The sequence below is a fragment of the Corvus moneduloides genome, chromosome 7 (genome assembly GCF_009650955.1).
Source record: "Corvus moneduloides isolate bCorMon1 chromosome 7, bCorMon1.pri, whole genome shotgun sequence".
Classification (NCBI taxonomy): Eukaryota; Metazoa; Chordata; class Aves; order Passeriformes; family Corvidae; genus Corvus; species Corvus moneduloides.
Genome location: NC_045482.1, coordinates 37,854,020 through 37,874,960, shown reverse-complemented (window position 1 = coordinate 37,874,960; position 20,941 = coordinate 37,854,020). Strand labels below are relative to the sequence as shown.

At 49.4% G+C, this 20,941-nt stretch overlaps 1 protein-coding gene across 1 annotated transcript; it reads left to right on the top strand.

Moving 5' to 3' along the window:
- Positions 1 to 511: 511 nt before the first annotated feature.
- Positions 512 to 13,288, top strand: RND3 (Rho family GTPase 3). Its single transcript, XM_032114847.1, has 5 exons — positions 512 to 863; positions 974 to 1,061; positions 7,707 to 7,816; positions 9,237 to 9,371; positions 11,499 to 13,288. Exons 1-5 carry the CDS (start codon positions 714 to 716, stop codon positions 11,748 to 11,750), a joined length of 735 nt encoding a protein of 244 aa, XP_031970738.1. The 5' UTR covers positions 512 to 713; the 3' UTR covers positions 11,751 to 13,288.
- Positions 13,289 to 20,941: the final 7,653 nt, after the last annotated feature.

Sequence of the window (20,941 nt, the reverse complement as noted above, 5' to 3'; positions counted from 1 at the left end):
TCAGGGGGCAAAGCATCCATCCCTTCTCATCTCTCGTCATCCCTTCTCAGCTCTCCTCATCCTTTTTCAGCCCTTCTTTGTCGTCTCATCCCCCCTTATCTCTCCTCATCCCTCCTCATTCCCCTCAGCGCCCTGCTCTCCTCAGCTCTCCCCAGCATCCCTCATCCCAGCCTGAGGCACTGAGCACCCCCTGAGGGACCCTGGATCACGTCTGGAGGCCGCACAGCCCCACATGCCGCTGTTCCGTCCCACAGCGCTGACACTTACAGATAAATCTGATCAATAACACCACAACCCTCTCCTTTATCGCCCCCATCGCTCTGAGGGCGCCGGGCCCCCCTCACCGCCCCCCCCGCGCTCCCGGAGCCCCGCGGCTCCCCTAGGGGGCGCACTGCCCCGGCCGCGCGCGGCGAGGGGGCGTGGCCCGCGCGGCGGCGGGCGGTGATTGGCGGACGCAGGGCTATAAATAGGGGCGGGCGGCGGGGGGGGACAAAGCAGTGAGCGCGGGACCGGCGGGCGGGCGGGCGGCGGCGCCTCCGCGGCTCTGCCTCCTCCACCGCAGGGGTTTTATTGTGTTTTTCAAATTATTTTTGCCTTTTCGCGAGGAAACCGGGTGTGGTTTGGTTTTTGGTTGGTTTTTTTTTTTTCTTTTTTTTTTTTTTTTTTTCTTTTCTCTTCTGTTGTGGCCGGCCGGAGGGACTAAGGGGAGATCAATGAAGGAAAGAAGAGCGAGCCAGAAGTTATCGAGCAAGGCGGTGATGGATCCCAACCAGAACGTGAAGTGCAAGATCGTGGTGGTGGGGGACAGCCAGTGCGGCAAGACCGCGCTGCTCCACGTCTTTGCCAAGGACTGCTTCCCCGAGGTGAGAGGGACGGCACCGGGGATGGGCTGGGGTCGGCAGCGGGGTCGGCTCGGGGCCGGGGCCGGGCGGCGGCGATGGGCGCGGGCTGACCGTGCGCTGTCTCCCGGCAGAGCTACGTCCCCACCGTGTTCGAGAACTACACGGCCAGCTTCGAGATCGACACGCAGCGCATCGAGCTCAGCCTCTGGGACACCTCGGGTGAGCGCTCCCGTTCGCATCCCGGGAATTCGGGGGGAGATCGGGAGGAGCGGCGGCTCCGCAGCCCCGCGGTTCCGCAGCCCCGAGCTCGCCGCGGTCCTGGCGGGGCTGCCGAGTTCCGCATGCGGCTGCTTCTGGCGGCTTTCGGACAAAAATCTCAGCTATCCTTGAAGGTTCTACTTGGCTGAGGGTGTGGGCAAGGCTCCGGGAAGCGATTTGTCAGCATTGCAGGGGAATGTGTTCTCACCTGCCTGGCTGGAAGGAGCTTTCTGAGGAGCTCTGGGGGTACCTCGGCTCCTCTGCTGCCTGCAAACCCCGCTTTGCTTTGTAGGAGAGGGAAAAGGTGTTTATGTGCTAATGGGGAATTATTTCAGCTCGCTTTGGAGCTCCTGGTAGCCTCATTAATGCCTGCTTGGTTTTTTACAAAATACAGTACTTTTCTTCCCGGTGTTTTATAGTCTTTAAGGCCAGGGAAAGGCTTTTAGGGAAAGCCTTTAGAATTCATCTCTGATTCTCTGGGATAAAGAGGGAACCGTCCCTTCTCCCGTCAGGGCTGAAGGGTCTCCTCATTTTTCCAGTTTTACCTTCAGTGCCCGTGCCAGAAGCCGGCTCAGATGCCTCAAAGGTTGAGGGGTTTGGTGCTTGGCTGGCTGAGCTCACATGTTGAGACAGGAGCTCCTCTAGATCCGCCTGTCGTTGATAATTTGGATAATTGGGCTGCACTTACAGCCAGGGGGGTGTGGGAGCACCCCAAAATTGCTGCCCCAGTGCTGGAGAGGAGCGTGGGGAGCCAGTGTGGCTCTGCCTGTGGAGAACTGAGGATGTCCAGGGGGGAATGACGCCGGGAACCATTACCAGAGGTGTGGATCAACATCATCTGCAGAGCTGATCGGAAAAAAAACCTGGAGGAACTTGGCAGAACACACGATCCCTCTCTTCCTCAGGCAGCCTGTGTAGATGGCTCGGTAATGCTGAATTTGGAGCCGGCAGTTTCTCCTCAATGTGACAGCAGCTCTTTTACCAGGAATGAAAATGTTAATCCCTGTTTAAAAGAGGAGTTTAGGCGGCGGGTTGGCTTCCCTCTTGCTGTTGAGGAAATGATTCCAAATTCTTGCAACACGATTACTGGGAAAAGGCAGCCTCTGCCCACAACCAGTATCAGCTTTGCTCTGAGCTGAATTTTTTTTCTTCATCTTATGCCAAGTGAGACTTGCAGATTTCTGGAGTATGTCTGGTTGGAGCTTTCATGCTGATTACTAAGCTGGCTGGAACTATGGAGCAAGGGCTTATTAAAAATTAATAGTTATTTTGGAAAATGTTATCTTTATTAAAGTACAGCACACTCGCAGGTTGGACGTGGGAAGGTTTGGAATCTGTATGTCAAAGGCTGGAGACACCCATGGATTGAAATATTCCCTAGCACTTCAAAAGACAAAAGCAGTGGAGGAAAAAACACCTGCCAGCCTTTGTCCTCTGTCCTGGAACTCAGAGAAAATGTGGTTGAGTCAGAAGCTTGAGATCAAGTGGGTGATTTGTCTGACATCCCGAAGTGAAGAGGAAATATTTGAAAGATCCAGTGCTTGGTGTTACAAAGTGTTCCCGAGTGGATCCTCTGCCTGTGGGACTCTGTGGATGAGGAATTCTGTCTCCATGAACATGCCTTCTCACCCACTGCAAAAAGCCAGCACTACCCAAGCCCATTAACCCAGAGCAAAATCACATCAGCAGATAAGAGACAGCAGAAGATAAGAGAGTATTTTAGCCTTATCTGAAAGTCTTGGTAATTTAATTTTTACAGGCCTTTGTCCTGGTCCTCTGCTGAGTTAGAAGAGATGTCTGAATGGCATTTTCAAAGCAGGGATAGATCTAATTAAATTAAAAATCTACCTGATTAACTGCCAGGTACTGATGGAAGATCATTGCAGCACAGGGGAGGTGATGGCTGCAATTTGTGGTGCTGGAATATCTCTGGGGAGGGGGGAAAAGATACTGTTTAATTGAGTTTATCGCAATGTGCTGCAGATACTTCTGAGATGACTCAATCAGTACTTTTTATTCACCTTTAACTCTTTTTTAACTGGGAGCATTAAACAGCCTTGCCAATTAGTCCCTTGAATTAAAATTGATAATTGGGTTCTGCAGTGAACCCTTTGGAAGGAATTACTGCCGCTTCCAACTCTTTTTTGCTCCCTGGGAAAATCAGAAAAGCTGTGGGCATTGGTTAAAATAGTTGTGTTAGGGTGAGAACAGGCCCTGCTGCCACAGTTCTGGTTTATAATTCTTTATATACCAATAACAATAATGCTTTTTTCCTGGAGGACTCTTAGGTGTCGTGCAACTGATAAAAACATTTTAAAGCTGGCTGTAAATTCACCGGGGAGTTGTTTTTGCATCTTGGATGTGCCCACAGGAATATGGGACAAGTAAGAGTGGAATGGAACGGGAAAATTCATTATTCCAATGTTTGCTGGTGCTGTCTAGTCCTGCAAGTCATTAGAAGGATTTAAATTAGCCACAGCATTAAGGGAAGCACTTGCCAAGTTGAATTTCAATGGGGTTTGGGACTACCAGCCCTCTTTCAAAGCAGGAATGTCTGGTTGCAATCTCAATACACCATAAATTACTGCGCTCTGCGGTAACATGTGGCAGTCTTGAGCTGTTTGGGAGCTCTGTGCTTGTTGTGTGAGGTGGAATATTAAAAGTTTCTCCAGGTTAAAGCTTCGTTTTGTACTTTCAGGGCCACTGTGAAGAAAAAAAACCTATATTAGTTGCCTTTATCGACCATCTAATCTGCATTTATCAAGTTTTTTGGCTCCTTTGATATTTATATTTCTTGCTAGGACAACAGCAGCTGTGGCTTAAAAATACCTTTAATTAGATGTACATACCTGTGTCTCCCTAAAATGTATTTTAGGAGGTTTTTTTATTGTTTGAACCATGGCTACTGCAATAAAATAATTCTCAACAGGGCCAAAAATACTTACAACTGCTGGGGATTAGCAAGTAATTAAATCCAGAAGGGCCTTGGAGCTGTGAGTCGAGTTAGTTTTGCTGTGATTTTGACTGTATGCAATGTACTCAGTGTCCATACAGACACAGAAATGAGTTGGGAAGTTTCGTGCTGAAACCTTTCAGGAGAGAGCTGAAACCTAGAGGAATTAAAGTTGCTGATTCCCCGAATTCCCTGGCAGTAGGGACTGCAAAGGGAAAGCCCAATTGCTGTCTTTGCCTCCCAGTTCTCTTGCAGCTTGGCTGTGTTGAATTCTGTGATTTTCTTTGAATTGCCCATCTTAGCAGGGTTTTCTTACTACTTTTACAAGGGAATGAATTAGAATTAATAACTGGGAATTCCAAGTGCCCTCCCAGAGTTTTCCCTGTGAAGTGTGATCACAGAAAAAACTGAATATTGTGATATCTGTGTGCTTGGAGATGACCTGCACTGAAAATCCGCCTCAGCCATCCCTGGTTTTTGTTTTTTGGAAGGAGGAAAACCATCAGCACTGAATCAGCTCCTTGGAGCAGCTAGTGTTTGATGTGTTTTCTGTGCAGCTGATAATTAGTGGGCCCAAGGGTTTGGGAGTGAGAATGCTGCTGTTCATCTGTTGTTCTTTCAGTTGACTGGACTCCAAAAGGCTCCAAAGCCTAATTCCTGGTGGCTGCTTGCTGGTGTGGAAATAGGAAAGTCTTGCCTGTTACTGAGCTCTCCTTGCCTGGGGATGTGGAGCTGAACCCTCTGGTGCCTTTGCATCTTCCAGCCAAACACCTCTCCCCAATCCAGCACCTTCAAGTAGTGCTAAACCACCAAAAAATTCAACATTCTTCGACTTCTAGTGACGTAACTCTGGTCTTTATTAAGACAGCAATATATAAGCCTAAGCTTGGCATCCCCCATAGACCAAACCCAAGCATATTGCTTAGGAGGGGTTTTATTTCAGTCTAAAAGCTGACTTTCTGTTGGACTCTGCATGAAACATAAGGTTTCAAAAGCAGATCGTTCTTAATGTTGAAAGTATTTTTGGCTGAAATTACTGAAGCTGCCAAACAAATTTTAAAAAAGGAGGATTGCAGCTGGAATGAATGTCCAGCACAATGGAAAATGAACTTCAGCCTTATCAGCAACTCCTTGATAAAACTGAAAAACCACCCATGTTGTCCTTGCCAAAAATGTTTTATTTTGCAGGAACAGATCCCAAACACAAATAGGTTTTGTTGTTTTTTTTTTCCCCCACAAATACCACGGCTCCAATTCCACATTCTCCTTCTGTTTTCGAGGGTTGGCACGGCTTCAGATCTGCAAAGGAACATGAAAAAGAGGGAGCAGCCTCGCTGGGCTGTGCTGGAGTTGTCTGTTCAGACTTGAGTGAGCCTCATTCCTGACATTCCTGCCTTCTGAGGGTTTCTCTGGGCAAAGGGATGAAAATGCCAGCTTGAATAGGCCTGCACAGCGAGGGCTGCAGCCCCTCTTTATTTGCACAGGAATAAAGGTTTGGTTACTGGCTGCTGAGTGAGAGCAGGAAATTTCCTTTGTGGATCCTGCAGCTCGAGGAGTTTGAAATGAGCTCTGTTTGTTCTGCCACACACCAGCCTGGAGAAAAGGTGGGGAATATTCCTCCCAAGCTTGCTGAAAGTGCTTTTATTCCACCTCAGCATCTTAAATAGGAGAAATTCGGGGGGGGGGGGGTGGGAAGAAAAAGCCTCCAAGCAAAGCAGCTCCAGCTGCCAGGGTGGGAAGGAGTCTCGGGGCTGGAGGTGGTGACTCTGTGTATACATAAATACATCTCCTGGACATATATGGGATGCTGAATCCCTGGAGCCTGCTGAGTGAGCCCATAGGTATTTGTCTGAGGAATGAGTTTCTGGGTGAGGCTTTGCCGAGACTCCTTTCTAGCCAGCAACCATTAAGAATCCTCAATCCTGCCCTTACTTGCTGGAGCTCAGCGAGATGTGGCAGCCAGGCAGTGCTTTAATGTCACCCAGGTGGCTCTTGGTGGCACTGGGTGCTGCAGTTCCTCTGTCCAGGGTGAATAACTCAGCCCTGGGGCTCCAGGATGAATAACCTGGCCCTGGGGCTGCAGGACAGGGCTGTAATAGCAGTGCTGGAGATAGTGGGGAGTAATTAGCAGTGGAAAACGCTTATTGATAGCTGCAGTGAGTAGTTAACTCCGGGTCACCTCGCTTAGATTTGTTCCCGACGTGTCATTTGTGCTGAATTCAGCTGAAGTGGGGTGTGAAGAGCCTTTTCTGACAGCTGCCTCTCAGTCAGATTGACATCGTTTACAGAGATGAGCATTCGAATTAAATCCTTCTCGTTCACCAAATTACCTTCTGCTACCTAGTTTGGTAATGCTTCACTCCCCATGTGTTATTCCTCATTTCAAAAACAACATTCCTGGGATTCTTGCCTCCTTCCCGTGCGGGAGAAGCTGGCCAAGTGAAGTCATCTGCGAGCCGTTCACACCATTCCCCGCTCAGGGTTCTGCAACAGCCTGAGCTGTCTGTCAGGGGAAAAACTTGAGGAATTCCTCTAATCCAGTTAATAATCGGAGGCCTTACAGCCAGTTCATTCTGGAGAGCTGGGAAATTGGTGGGATAATGAGCTGATAACCCCCCAGACTCCTGGGGTTAGCTGGGTTCTTGTGGTGGGTGGTCTGTGCTGCATTTTAGGGTCTGCTGTGTTTTAGGCTCATGAGGAAAATACAGAAATAAGGATGTATGATGGCTAAGAAAATGAATGTTAAGTTGCCCAAACCCTTGCCCTGTTGGGCCACTGACCTGGTTTAAATGTCCTTCTAAATCAGAAATCCTCAGGAAGTGAAGCTCAGCACACTTAAGGCCAAACCAAATGGTGGTTGAGTGACTGCAACTTCTTAGAAAAAACAAAGATTTTTTTTTTCCTTTTTTTTTTCCTTTTTTTTTTCCTTTTTTTTTTCCTTTTTTTCCCCCCAAAACCTGTTGCCAGATTCACCAGATGATTAAAATACAATTTTTAACTTTGGATGTATTTTAGCTCTTCACATCATGATTGTTGTTAAGGAAAACAGAATATCCCTTCACAGCCCTGTAAGTAAGACAAGCACAAAGAGCAATACCTACATCTGTTCCCCCAGATTACTAAAGTAGCTTTGATCTTGTTGATAAAAATCTGGTTTATGGGCTAAACATAAACATTTATTGCAAGCTTTATTGGTTTACAGAGTAATGAGGCTTTTTGTGACAGATAAGTTGTGTGCTTGCCTGCGGGATTGGGATTTTTCCCTGCTGGAAATCCGTTTCCTGCAACAAGTTCTTTAATTTGAAGCAAGAGTTTCTTCTAAAAATTGCCAATGTGACAACTGAAGATGCTTTTTGCACTTGGAGCTATTTGTTTTAAATTGGCTGTTAGACAAATCAAAGCTGAGGAATTTCAAATCTGCTTTGGAAGAGCTTTTTGGAGTTCAAGGATTTGTTCCCCTGCAGGTTAATGCTGGGCCTTCAACTTGGGCTGACCCCATTTCCCTCTCCTTGGGAGCATCCCGAGCTTTTAGTGGGTGACAGATCACTGGGGGGGCATCACTGAAAGCCTCTCTGAGCTTTCTGAATAAGCCTGGATGACTGCAGGAAGAGGAAAAGAGCAATTAATGAAGATGTTGTTTGTGTTCCCTGCAGGGTCCCCTTATTACGACAACGTCCGCCCGCTCTCCTACCCGGACTCCGATGCTGTCCTGATCTGCTTTGACATCAGTCGGCCAGAAACCCTGGATAGTGTCCTAAAAAAGGCAAGTATTTGAGCAGCCCCTGAGCATGGAGCTGCTGGAGAAGCTCATCTTTAAATCCCTGCAGTGGTGCTGTTCCTACACTGGAAACTTCCACTTTGTTTCTTTTAATGGAGCGATGACAGGAGGGTGCTTTAATTTGAGGTCATTTGTTTGAAAGGGCTGGATGTTAATTGGAAACAAGAACTCACTAATGGACACTTGGGGCTGGAGAAAATCCTCAATCCTCAGCCCTGAGACAGCGAGGAATTGTTGAGGGTGGTGTGAGGTGCTGTAAGACATTGTCTGTCATGTGTTCCTGTAGCAGGATTGGGAAACTTTGCTGCGTTGTAGGGGTGGTTAAAAATTGTCTGCCGAGTGTTTGGACTTCTGCCATGGCCTTACATAATTTGTGAGGCTGACATTACAAGGAGCCAGTGACAAATGCCTCTGGAAGCCACCAGCAGTGGCACAGAAATGCAGCCCTGCCCCAAACCTCTCATGAGATCACTGATCCGAGCATGTGTCAGACTTCCCATGAGCTCAAACACGGAGTTTTCATAATCAAGCTCTGTGTTTGCAAGGTGGTCCTGGTCCTCTCCTTGGCTGCTGAGCATGAGTCGACTTCACAGTGGGTCTTGGGGCTTAATGACCTGAAGTTCCTTTTCTTTCTGAGGCTGGGGCCAGTGATTCTTGTCTCACTGGGGTAAAGTGGCTTACAATGCTCTGAACAGCCTACAAAAACCACTTCAGAACTGTTCTCTCTGTGCCAAAAAGAGTCCTGAACTGTGTTTTTTGTGCCCCTGCTAATGCTGGTTGCTTAATTCTGCAAGAGTTTTTTCTTAATATGATTTTAAACCCAAATGGTAGCCCTAAATTTTAGGGAATATCATCTGTTTGGTTTATGCTGTGAAGTTTTTTGCTTTGGGTTCTCAACGTAGCCTTGTGGAAAGGGTGAAAGGCAATGAATTTCTCCCAAGTTCTGTCTGAGGGGCTCGTTGCTGGTTCACTTTGGGCAGGTTTGTGTAGTTTTAGGTGTGAGAATGCAGCAGTAAACCCCCATGGAGCCCTGCTGACGTTGTGCTTGTACAGGAGCTGCCTCTGCAGCCGTGTCTTGAGGAGCTGCTGAAGGTGGGGACACCAATTCTGCACCTGGCTGGGGCTGGGTGTGAGAAACAGCAGCTCTGCAAACCTTTGCTCATGTGGGTAAACAATCTCATTCCCTCCTGATTAGTAAGCCTGTGGAATTCATGAGTGTGTGAGATAGGAAGATTTCATCCTTGGCCAGGTTCTGCTGGAGCCGGTGCCTTCAAAAATTACCTTGAAGGCAAACACAACCATTACATAAAAATACTCCAGCAGGGAATGTCAGGGCTTCTCAAACCTCTGCTTGCACCCATTGCTTCTTTGGGTTTAAACCTTCAACAACTTCTGATTTTTCCAGTGGAAAGGTGAAATCCAGGAGTTCTGCCCCAACACCAAGATGCTTCTGGTGGGGTGCAAGTCAGACCTGCGCACCGACGTCAGCACGCTGGTGGAGCTCTCCAACCACAGGCAGACCCCCGTGTCCTACGACCAGGTAGGGGCCATCTCCTTTTTTGTTCTTCAGGGGGGAAGATCAACCTCTTTTCTGTCACTGGAGCCCTCGTTGTGGCCAACTTCTCCCTCGTGATGCCACGAGTGCAGCCTGAAAGGCAGATTTGCACCTCTGGTGTGGGTGGAGATGGATTTAGAAGCTATTTAGGGCTAAAGGAAATCCTGCAGCCCCACAAGAAATCACAAAATCATCCCTTTAAACCTCAAAAATTGTTGCCTTTTTGCTTGCAAATTGCTTTTTAGGTGAGTTGTAAAAGAACTTCCTGCTTTTCTATGCCTGCATGCACCAAAGATGTGGCTGAAAGGTGACACATCCTGTTTATTCACTGACAAATTGGTAAAATTGCTGTCTGCAGACTTCAGATTTGAATAATGTTGGCTTGACTTTAGAATCATGACATTATATTGGAATCTAATCTGTCCCCAGCTCCTTAAAAAACACCTTGTCCCTCCCTCTGGAGGTGCAGCAAAGCCAGAAGGCATCTTCATTCTTGATGAGTTCTTTGCTCTTGGGGGAGTGAGAAATTCAGAGCCAGGCATGAGAGGAGCTGAGGTGAAAGGGAAAGGAATCAGGTCATGGGAGAGAGAGCAGGTTGTAGGGAACAGGGAAACTGGGCTCTGAGGTGAACTTCCCTTTATTACTCACATGTGTGTGATCATTCATGGCTGCTGAATCACGGTGCTGGTGGCAGCTACACCCTGTGGGAGGGACAGTGGCACCTCCACGAGTCACCTCAGTGTTTTTAGCCTGTGGTGGCAGCCAGTTTGGGATGTTTTATCCCTCATGTTTTCCAAACCAGCAGCTCCTGATGTGGGGTTGCTAAGGATGCAGCATGTTTACATTGGAAAACGGCAGTACTTCAGTAAAATCCCCGAGTCGTTCCATGAGAGGGATCAAAAATCTGCTGGCAGGTGGATTTTTTTTCCCTGGATTCACAGCTCAGCCTGTAACCCCGAGGAGCAGAAGTCAGCTGAACACAAGGGACACACAGCTTCTTCTAAAAATCCCCTGGCCTGGCTAAGCCTCTGTGGGATCAGAGCTTTCCCATTCCTCTGAGCTCCCTCAGGAAGCGCTGGGAGGACGAGGACGTGCTGGTGACACCCTGCTCCAGCCTCCCAGGGAGCTACACCTGAGCAAACATTGCTGAGGCTCAGCTCAGTACGAGCTGAGATGTTTAACTGTGGGGAGGGCTCATCCTACAAGCACCTGCTCCCTTATCAGCCTCTCCCCCTTCCCACTGATAAGGTGGCTGCATCACTGCAGGGCAAACCGGAGGCTGCATCCCCAGGGATTGGTGCCATCAGCCTGGCACTGGAGCAGGCAGCAGCAGCTCAGGGATATGTGAGGAGCAGCACGTCAAGGATGTGGTTGGATTTCGTAACTTAGTAAAGATTCATCCCTCAGAAAGAAAATTCCCTTGGAACAGCTCCCACTTTTGCACATAATGCTGTATTGTGTTCTGGTAGCAAAATCCACCTTGGGGTACTGGGCTGTTGTCATCTGTCACATGTTGGCTTGTTTGCCTTGTGCTGCTGGAGCAAATATCCCTGCTTTGACTTCTTAAAGTCAAAAAAGATGGACTCCTACAACCCCTCATGTCCTTTTCTGGTTTTTTTTCCCTGTTCCCTATCAGGAAGTTGATAGAACTATCCCAGAGCACATTTCCCTAAGGACTTTGCCCTCTTCCTGGAGCTGTAACAGGGACTCTGCTCCAGGTCAGGAGCAGCTGGATATTCTTTAAGAGCACAGAATACATTTTGTCTTTGGAGATTTCAAGCTTCAGTCTGGAAGCTGCCAGATTTTCCAGGAAATTCCTGGATTCAGGTTATGGTGAAACTGCTGAACAGGCCCCACTCAGCCTCCCCTGGCTTTTCCCAGTTGTTTGCAGTCACTGAGCTGCTCTTCTCTCCCAGTTTGTGCTTATCAGCACAGGAGATAAGGCTTGGACACTCATTTAACTCCTCCTGGAAGGAAAGCTCTGTTTATTTTCCCAAATCAGCTGTGGGAGCTTTGGGTTTTCCAGGGAAACAGCGCTGAGCTGGAATTGTGAGGCTTGCTCAGGCTCTCTGCACAACTTGGTATTGATCACATGTTCTTTTTTCCCCTCAGGGTGCAAATATGGCCAAACAGATTGGAGCAGCCACATACATCGAATGCTCAGCCTTACAGTCAGAAAACAGTGTCAGAGACATTTTTCACGTCGCCACCCTGGCGTGTGTGAACAAAACAAACAAAAATGTGAAACGAAACAAATCTCAGAGGGCCACAAAGCGAATTTCACACATGCCTGGCAGGCCAGAACTGTCCACAGTGGCCACGGACTTGAGAAAGGACAAAGCAAAGAGTTGCACGGTGATGTGAAGGAGCTGGGATTGCCTGGAGGAGGAGGAGGAGGAAGAAGAGGATCCAGGAGGGGTTGGAGCTCAATGAAGTCACAGCCACGGGGTGTTTAATGAGGGCTTTGCCAGTGCTTTCACGGAGGCTTCTCCTGTTGTGTGAGACTGTACTTAAGGACTGAGCAGCAGGAAGAAGAGGCTCTGAGAGAGGCGGCATCAGGAATTTCTGTTGAAGACAATGCCAAAAAAATGATAATAAAAGGGAAAACGTTTGAATGTGCTGAGAGAGGAGAGAGAGAGTGATTGGGAAAAGAACCCTGCAAAGGAGAGATGTCATGGACAGCGCTTGTTTCTTTTAGTAACGCCCTGCTCCTGGATGCCACCACTTTGATTTCATTCAAATAATACTTTAATGGGATTTTTTTTTTTTAATGAAGACGTTATTAATACGCCCTTCTCATTAAGGAACTATCCCCGTGACCTTAGAGTTGGTTTTCCAAAGGATATGATCCCTTTTTTTTTTTTTTTTAAGTAGCCGATTGTGAAAATGGAGAGGATACCGAGGCCTGTGTGTCACCTAGAGGAAAACTGGGGAGAAGTCTGGAGTTTTGCCTTCCTGATCCATGTTGGAGCATGTTGGGAATGAAGACAGCTGTTTGAGGATTCCCAGAATTTCCGTGGAAATGAGATGGATCAAATTTGGGGGGGGGGGAGGGGGGGTAGTGGGGGCAAACCAGCCCAGCAGGGCTCTGACTCGGCTGTTCCTCTTTGTGGTTGTGCTGTGGAGTGGAAATGGTGCCCAGTCCTGCTGTTCTGTGTGGCCACGTTGCTGTAGGTTCAAGTGGAAGGTGCTGAGAGCTGTGATGGCAAATGATCCGTAGTTTTCCAGCCCTGATCATTCCTTAAGCCTTACTGCCCACCTGGGGAAGCCCCAAAACCCCCTGGGCTTCTCCCAGGAGCTGGAGAGCCTGTGGATCCCGGAGAAAGCTGCAGACAAGTGCTGTTCTGGGATGTGGTTACAAAAGAAAAAAAAGAAAATACCCCTCAAAAACCTGCAAATGAGCCAGCAGAGCCTTTTGTGATGCTCCTCATTTTGGGGAGGAAACGGGGTCTGAGGAACTGTGAGGCCTTAAGGGGTCCCCTGTGGGAACTGGATGCTGCCCTTAGTTTTAGGATTAACACGAAAGTATCCAACCCCCAGCCCTGAAATGGGGTGAACTGGTTCAGTCCAATCCTTTTTGCTGTTGTTACACTGAATTAAATCAGCTTTTCCAATGGTTTGCAACTCTTCCTGACCCACCCAACTTCTCCCAGAGGAAGGAGCCAAAGCTCTGACCGGGCTGGTTGCTGCTTGTGGAGGACAAGCATTTCATTGCCAAGGGTGATGCTTCGTTTTTGAAGTGTTAAAAGCTCTGTTCACTCGTGCAAAGGTAAAGGTGAGCTCAGAATTCAAACTCGGTTCTGTGTGTTGCCAGCACTTTGTTTCATCTGAGAAAAGAAGACAAAAAAAAAAAAAATCCCATTCCCATTCTGGTTATTTCCCACCAAAAAAAAAAAAAAAAAGACATTTTTGACCATAATAAGCTTTTAATTGATGCAACAGTGCTCTTAGGGCAGTATTACAAAATAGCTGGTAAGTGCTTCTTTCTGTATTTAAATATTGTGGAAAAAATAAGTTATAACTGTTATAAAGCAGGACATTCATTACTTTTTTTTTTTAATTGTTGAAGTCACTTTGTATGTTTGGTTAATGTTTCTGCAGTATTTATTAAAATACCTTTTTTTTTTTTTTCCTTTGAATTAAAAAACAACAAAAAAAGGAATTTTCTTGTGGTGGAAATCATTAATAATTGTGTGGTTTTGGGGCTTCACTGTGCTGAGCTCCAGGCCAGGAATGGCTGGGATTTAAACAGGAATCTTTCTCTTGCAACAGCCCCTTTTGGGCATTAAATTTCCCACTTTGCTGTGGGTTCCTTCTCCGAGTTGTTTCCCAAAAATGCCGGAGGCAGAGGAGCAAAGCAAACAAGTGGGGGTTGCTTTGCTTTGCCTCTCAAGCTGAATTTTCACATTTTCAAATTCAGCTTTCAGGTTGTTCTTTGCCAGAAATGCAGCAAAACTCATTCCCAGCCGAGGGATGTTCCCGTTGCTGTCAGCCCTGGGAGTTCCTTGGGATTCCGAGTTGTCCTGCCCGGCGTGAGGCTCCTGTGGGACACAGAAGCTGCAGCTCATCCTCCCCTCCCAAGGGCTTCTCCCGCTCTCAGTCCAGGCAGGAAAGCTTGGAATTGTCTCCCTGTGCCACTCTCCATCTCAGAATTCCCAGCAGTTGTTCCTTGGCACTGCCCTGATGGTTCTTTGCTGCTCCTGACAACCCAGCAGCTCTGCAGGTGCTGTAATTGATGAGTGAGGGGTTAATTAATTAGTTACCCTCCTGCCCAAACCCTCCCTGTCATTGCCACCTTTGGTTTGAGCTTTGGTGTCTCCACCTGTGCCAGGCTGAGGAGCCCTTGGCTGCTGGGTTTAAGCAGAGCTCGTGGGTCACTGGTCCAGAGTCAGCAGGAACAGATCCACTCATTGCTCCTTGGAATCCCTTTCCATAAAGGATAGTTCCCAGTTCGTGGTTCCTCTTGGAGGGTTTTTGGCACCTTTATCAGAGCTGCAAACGCTGGAGGAGCAGTTGGGCCACTCTTCCTTCCTCCTCATGGTGCTTTTGTCTTCATCCCCAGCTTCATCCCAGCCCCTGTGGTCCCACCCCAGGCTCCTGCTGCTTTTCCTGGGATTTCAGCCCAGCTTGGCAGGGCAGGAAATCCTGCACGAGCTGCAAACCTCCTCCTGGGCTTTGTGGATCCTCTGCTCCCTCTGAGCTGCTGTTCCCAGGCTCCTGCTGAGACTGAGGAATAGGAATGTTCCTTCCTGCTGCCTTCAGTTTTGCTTTTGAGATCCCCCAAATTCTGTAGGAGTTTTTGACCCTTCTGATGTTTCCTGGTGCTCCTGGGTCACTCCCAAGAGTGGCGTGGTCGCAGCTCAAATGGGATGGATTAGAAAGGTGCTGTTAAAGGACTCTTAAACCATCTCCAGAAAGGAGATAAAACCAGACTTAATGGTCCAGAGTTGGGCTGTTTGATGGATATTTTGGGGTTGTTCCACCCAGACTGGTGGTGCTTAAAGCTCTGTGGTTATTTTGGGACTCAATAGTGGAGTTTGGTGGATTTGGGGTCAAGTGCTGGCATTTCTTTTCCTCATCCTCACCTAGCCTCTCCTAAGGGAGGGATTATTTGCTGAAAATCAAGTAAATATTAATTCTCAGCTCATTTGGTTTCTTCCAACCAAACTCCTTTCCTAAAACAAAAGATTAATAACCTTTTTTTCCAGGGATTCTCCATCTCATCCCACTCTTGTGCCAGCCTTCCTGAAAAAGCTCTGGAGAGGCTGAAGCTGCAGCAGTGGCTGCTGCCAATTTAAAAGCTCAAACTGAATATTTTTAATTTTTTTTTTTTAATATATATTTTCCTGCAGCTCCTTCAGCTCCTTCATCTTCCCAGCAGGTCCTCAAGTGTCCAAAACGACCTCGGATCCTGATCCTCAGGATCTGGCACGAGAGCCCTGCAGAGATAAAGGAGGAATGTTGTGCCAAGTGGGGTTTTTTTATCCTCCCCTGAATGAGCTTGGAGGATGAGAAGGAAGCTGAGGAGGTGAGAAAAGATCTCACCGAGTTTTCCAAAGGATCTGTGAAGGAGGAATTCCAAGTGGGGAAATGGGTTTTTAGCCTTCCACCCACCTCTCAGCAGCACCAAATCCTGCCAGCTCCGGCTCTTCCCTGGAACTGTGGCACAAACTCTGGGAATTCTGCTCCTAAATCTCCTTCCCTTGCAATTTGGCTGTGGAGGTTGCCAAGGAATTTCCCTGTGGGAAAGGGGTGAATCCTTCCAGGATGCTCCCTGCTCTGCCGTGGTCACCTGTCCTGCTCTGGAGGTGGCACCAGCACCGGGATCCCGTGGGAATGAGGGCAGGATGAGCAAAGCCCCCATCAGCCAGACCTGAACCCCACAGCAAGCAGAGATATCCGGGTTTAACCACATTCCTGGGCTTCTTTTCCCGGGAAACAGCCCCTTGGAACCCGTTCTGGTGCCACTTTGGTGTGAAAATGGCCGTTTAACTCATTTTATAGCAAAATACAAAATAATGGGGGTGGGGAAGTAGCAGTAGCCCCCTGTGAGGGGAATAAAGGGGATTTCAGTGTATTTGCAATGAAATAATGGTGGTAATCTTGAATATTATTAAATATTAATATCATTTTAATTATAGTAATATTATATTGATTATGACTGTTTAAATACCTTAATATTAGAATAATATTGAATATTATTGAGTGGGGGGGTCAAGTTCTGCCCTGTGGGCCTGGGGATGTGGCCTCAGGCAGGGTCACCTGGCTTTTTTAGGGGAAAAACCCAAAGAAAAGCTTCACCCTCAGCAGGGGGCACCTCGACTTGAGCAAAGACCCAAACTGAAGGAGCAGAGGGCCAAGCAAACACGAGGGCTGGAGTTCCAGGGCTGGAATCCAGGGCAGCAAATGGTGCTGGTGGTCCTGGGGGGGCAGAGGATGCTGATTCAAGTGCTCTGCCCTGAAAAATCAGCAGTGTCCCCGGGCTGTGACACCCCTGGGGCACCTTCGGCTGCTGCTCAGGGAACTGTGACCGTCCCTGGGTGACCTCGGGGCTGGGGACAAGGTGACAGCAACCGCGGAGGGACTGGGGAAGGAAAAGGGGATGGAGCTGCGTGGGAACCTCAGCCTCTTTTCCCTACAACCTCCGCTCTGTGCCTCCATGGCCTGATCCGGATCTGGGAACGTGTCCCCCCCTCCTCGGGAATGTTTCCCCCTCCTCGGGAATGCGCTGATGGCATCGAGCTGCACAATTTCCCGGCGAACAAAAGCAGGCTCTGGGGCTGCAGGGCATTTTCTGCCCCCAAAACCGGGACCTCCCAAGTCCAAGGGAGTTGGAGGTGGCTGTGCCGAGTTTCGGGTTACTCCGAGAGGAGCCATTAACCTTATCCTGGCTGGAAGAGCTGCAGATCGGACTCAGGACTCGCCTTAAAGCAGACGTGACTCATTCCTTGTCTGGCGTGTCGGGAAATCGCCTCCCTGTGCTGCTGCCGGGTGGGAGCGGAGCGCCCGTGACGAGGGCGTGGGGCACTGCCCTTCGCCCTGCCCTGTGCCCCGCTCCCGGCTGCTCAGGAGGAGTTTGGTGCCCTCTGTCCTGCTCAGGGTGTGTTTGGTGCTCTCTGTCCTGCTCAGGAGGAGTTTGGTGCTCTCTGTCCTGCTCAGGATGTGTTTGGTGCTCTCTGTCCTGCTCAGGAGGAGTTTGGTGCTCTCTGTCCTGCTCAGGAGGTGTTTGGTGCTCTCTGTCCTGCTCAGGATGAGTTTTGGTGCTCTCTGTCCTGCTCAGGAGGAGTTTGGTGCCCTCTGTCCTGCTCAGGAGGAGTTTGGTGCCCTCTGTCCTGCTCAGGAGGTGTTTGGTGCTCTCTGTCCTTCTCAGGATGTGTTTTGGTGCTCTCTGTCCTGCTCAGGATGTGTTTTAGTGTCCTCTGTCCTTCTCAGGAGGTGTTTGGTGCCCTCTGTCCTGTTCAGGATGTGCTTTAGTGCTCTCTGTCCTGCTCAGGAGGAGTTTGGTGCTCTCTGTCCTTCTCAGGAGTTTGGTGCCCTCTGCCCTGCTCAGGAGGTGTTTGGTGCTCTCTGTCCTTCTCAGGATGTGTTTTGAGGCTCTCTGTCCTTCTCAGGACATGTTTTGGTGCTCTCTGTCCTGCTCAGGAGGAGTTTAGCGCCCTCTGTCCTGCTCAGGGTGTGTTTTAGTGCCCTCTGTCCTTCTCAGGAGGAGTTTGGTTCTCTCTGTCCTGCTCAGGATGTGCTTTAGTGCTCTCTGTCCTGCTCAGGATGAGTTTTGGTGCTGTCCTTCTCAGGACATGTTTTGGTGCTCTCTGTCCTGCTCAGGATGTGTTTGGTGCTCTCTGTCCTGCTCAGGATGAGTTTTGGTGCTCTCTGTCCTCAGGAGATGTTTGGTGCTCTCTGTCCTGCTCAGGAGGAGTTTTGGTGCCCTCTGTCCTTCTCAGGAGGAGTTTGGTGCCCTCTGTCCTTCTCATTTTCCATGGTCTACAGCAGGAGCTGGATGGATGGATGGATGGATGGATGGCTCTGCCTTTTCCTGCCCAGAGCAGCTGTGGCTGCCCCTGGATCCCTGGAAGTGTCCAAGGCCAGGTTGGACAGGGCTTGGAGCCACCTGGGATAGTGGAAGGTGTCCCTGCCCATGGCAGAAAGTGGAACTGGATGGGCTTTAAGATTCCAAAGCATCCCGTGGCTCCCAAAGGCCCTTTCTCCACCTTCATTTTCGTCGTTTTGCCCTTCCCTGATAAATCTGGGATCATCCCCCCGTGCGACCACACCGGGCTGAGCTTCTGCAGGTGAACTTGGGCTGACACCGCTGCTCTGCCCCTTTCCTGTGCATTCCCACCCCGAGCTGGGGCACATCCCATCTCCAGAATCCCTCTCTCCGGAACTACCAGAGGCAATTCCATCCCAAGCCACCGATGGCTTTTGTCGCCTCGTTCCCTTTGTCCCTTCCTCGTGCGCTCCCACTGTGACCCCAACATCCCCGTGCCGGCTGCTCCGCTCCTTCCCTGCCTGACCCGGGCACGGCTTGGGCAAACACCCACCGGAGAGGACACCAGAGGGAGTTTTGGAGATTTTGGGATGCTGCGGCTGGGGTTTGGTGGCAGTTTTGATGCCTGGGGGGGGGGGATGAGGGTGGTGAGGAGGGCAGGGATGCGTTTGGAGTGTGCGATCTGTGTGTCCCTGGGCTCGCTGGCGCTGAAAGGGCTGGGAGGGAGCTCTGGGGGCGCTGCCAGGGGAGCCCAGAAGGCTCAGCTGGTGTCAGCAGCATTCATGTGCAAAGCAGGGAGCCGGGGCAGCGCATTAGCTCCGAGCTGGAATCGCTCTCGCAGGCGAGCTCAGACTTCTCAGCGACGCCGCACACTCCAAGCTCGGTTATTCGTTCCAAATGCTGCCGGAGCATCTGCTCTCAACTAGCCCGAAATCGTGTTTAATAACAAGAAAACCTACTCCGGCCAAGCCCCCGTTGGGAGGGCTTTAGGCCGAACAAAAGGCCCCGCTAGCCCTGATTTCCATAACAGATGCGGCAGGCGATGCGTGACAGCCCGGCCCGGGGAGCGCCTTTATTCCCCGCATCTCCATCTGCAAGCCCCGGCCCTTTCAGCGCATTAATTACTCTGCCGAGGCTTTGTGCGGCTCGGGAGGAAGGGTTTGCGTTTCATGCTACAGTGCCCGTGGTAATAGCTTGGGTTGGGGGGGCTTTTTTTTGCCTTTTTTTTTTTTTTTTTTTTTTTTTGCCTTTTCCTTTTCTAATTTGAGTGCTGAAAGCGCGTTCTCCCTGCGCTCCTCCGTTCCTCACATGGCCCAGCCGGGAAAACACCAGCGGCTCCTTGCGGGGCCAAACTTCTCCTCACAGGCAGGAGCCAGCAGGAATCTGCTCCCTGCCAGGCCGGGGGTGATGCTCAGCCAGGCACCCTCGGGATGCTTCTGGTCCATCCTCAAAATCCCCCCAGCTCCCAGAGTTTTCAACCAGGGCCAAGTCTGTCCTTGGAGCAGCCTGGGATGGTGGGAGGTGTCCCTGTCCATGGAACTGGATGAGTTCTAAGGTCCCTTCCAACCCAGACTTCAAATTCATTGTTTGTTTGTTTGCCTTCCTTCCTTCCTTCCTTCCTTCCTTCCTTCCTTCCTTCCTTCCTTCCTTCCTTCCTTCCTTCCTTCCTTCCTTCCTTCCTTCCTTCCTTCCTTCCTTCCTTCCTTCCTTCCTTCCTTCCTTCCTTCCTTCCTTCCTTCCTTCCTTCCTTCCTTCCTTCCTTCCTTCCTTCCTTCCTTCCTTCCTTCCTTCCTTCCTCTTCTTCCTTCCTCTTCTTCCTTCCTTCCTCTTCTTCCTTCCTTCCTCTTCTTCCCTTCCCTTTTACTGACATCCTGACAAAACACCTCAAATTTGACCACTCTGAGTATTTTTCCTGCTCCTAACAAACCCACTCCACTTTCCTATGGAATTCTCTGGGAATTGTCCCTGCTCTACCCCCCAGCTGCTCTTTCCTACTGCTTCCCATAGATCCCACGTGTGTCCTGCCCGGTCTCCCTGGCCCATCCCCACACTCAGCACATTCCCACCCCATGAATTCCATCCTATTTTTGCTGCTCAGGTCACTCATGTGCCATATTCTGATCCTCCTCTGCGCCTCTGCCTTCTCCCCACTGCCAGATTTCCACGGCAGCCTCCGACCATTCCCATCCAGGCTGCCCTTAATCCCCTTTTCCCCTCTTTTCCTAGTTTTTTCCCAATATATTTTGGTTTCTCACCATGACTACAGCTCTGAGCCATCACTTTTTGAAACCCTTGCTGGAGGTTTGAGCGTGAGATTTTTGTGCTCCGGGACTGGATCCTTTCCAGCCTTTCCAAGGCATTTCCAAGATGTTCACATTTCCAGCACTCAGGGATATGAAAAGTAATTCCTTTTTTTTTTTTTTTTTTTTCAATTTATTGGAAGAGGGAAAATCTCAGGATAACTTTGCAGGGATCATTTGTGCCGTTTATATCTGCAGGAGATTAATGATAACTCTGCTTTTTTCTCTCACAGCACAAACTCTGTGGGATCCATCCTTCTCCTGCTCCTTGATGCCCAGCAGGAGAATTTCCAGCTGGTTTGGGTGCTGGAGCACATCCAGAGAAGGACAACAGACCTCGGGAAGGGTCTGGAGCAAAGGAATGCCCGAGGAAATCATTTATATATTTATTTTTTAAAGGGATATTCTCTCTGTATGTGATACATTCCATATGCAATATATCCATCCCAGGAAGGTGCTGCAGCATCCCAAAAAAGTGACAGTCCTGGAATTTACACCCCTGAGGAGAGCAAGGACAAGAAATTCCCCCTACCCTGCAAAGGAGCAGCACAGAAATCCCAGGAATTCCCAGTTTAACACCTTATTTCCCAGCTGAAGGCTCCCAGCACGGCAAATCCACGAGGATTTCACTGGGATATAACTCAGCTCTGTCCACATGTTTCCCCAGAGCTCTCTGATTTTTTTTCCAGTTCGTGGGATGGGAAATCCATGGAATGCTGGGGACCACCCCAGAGCAGGGAGCAGTGCCCATCCCTCTCCTGATTATC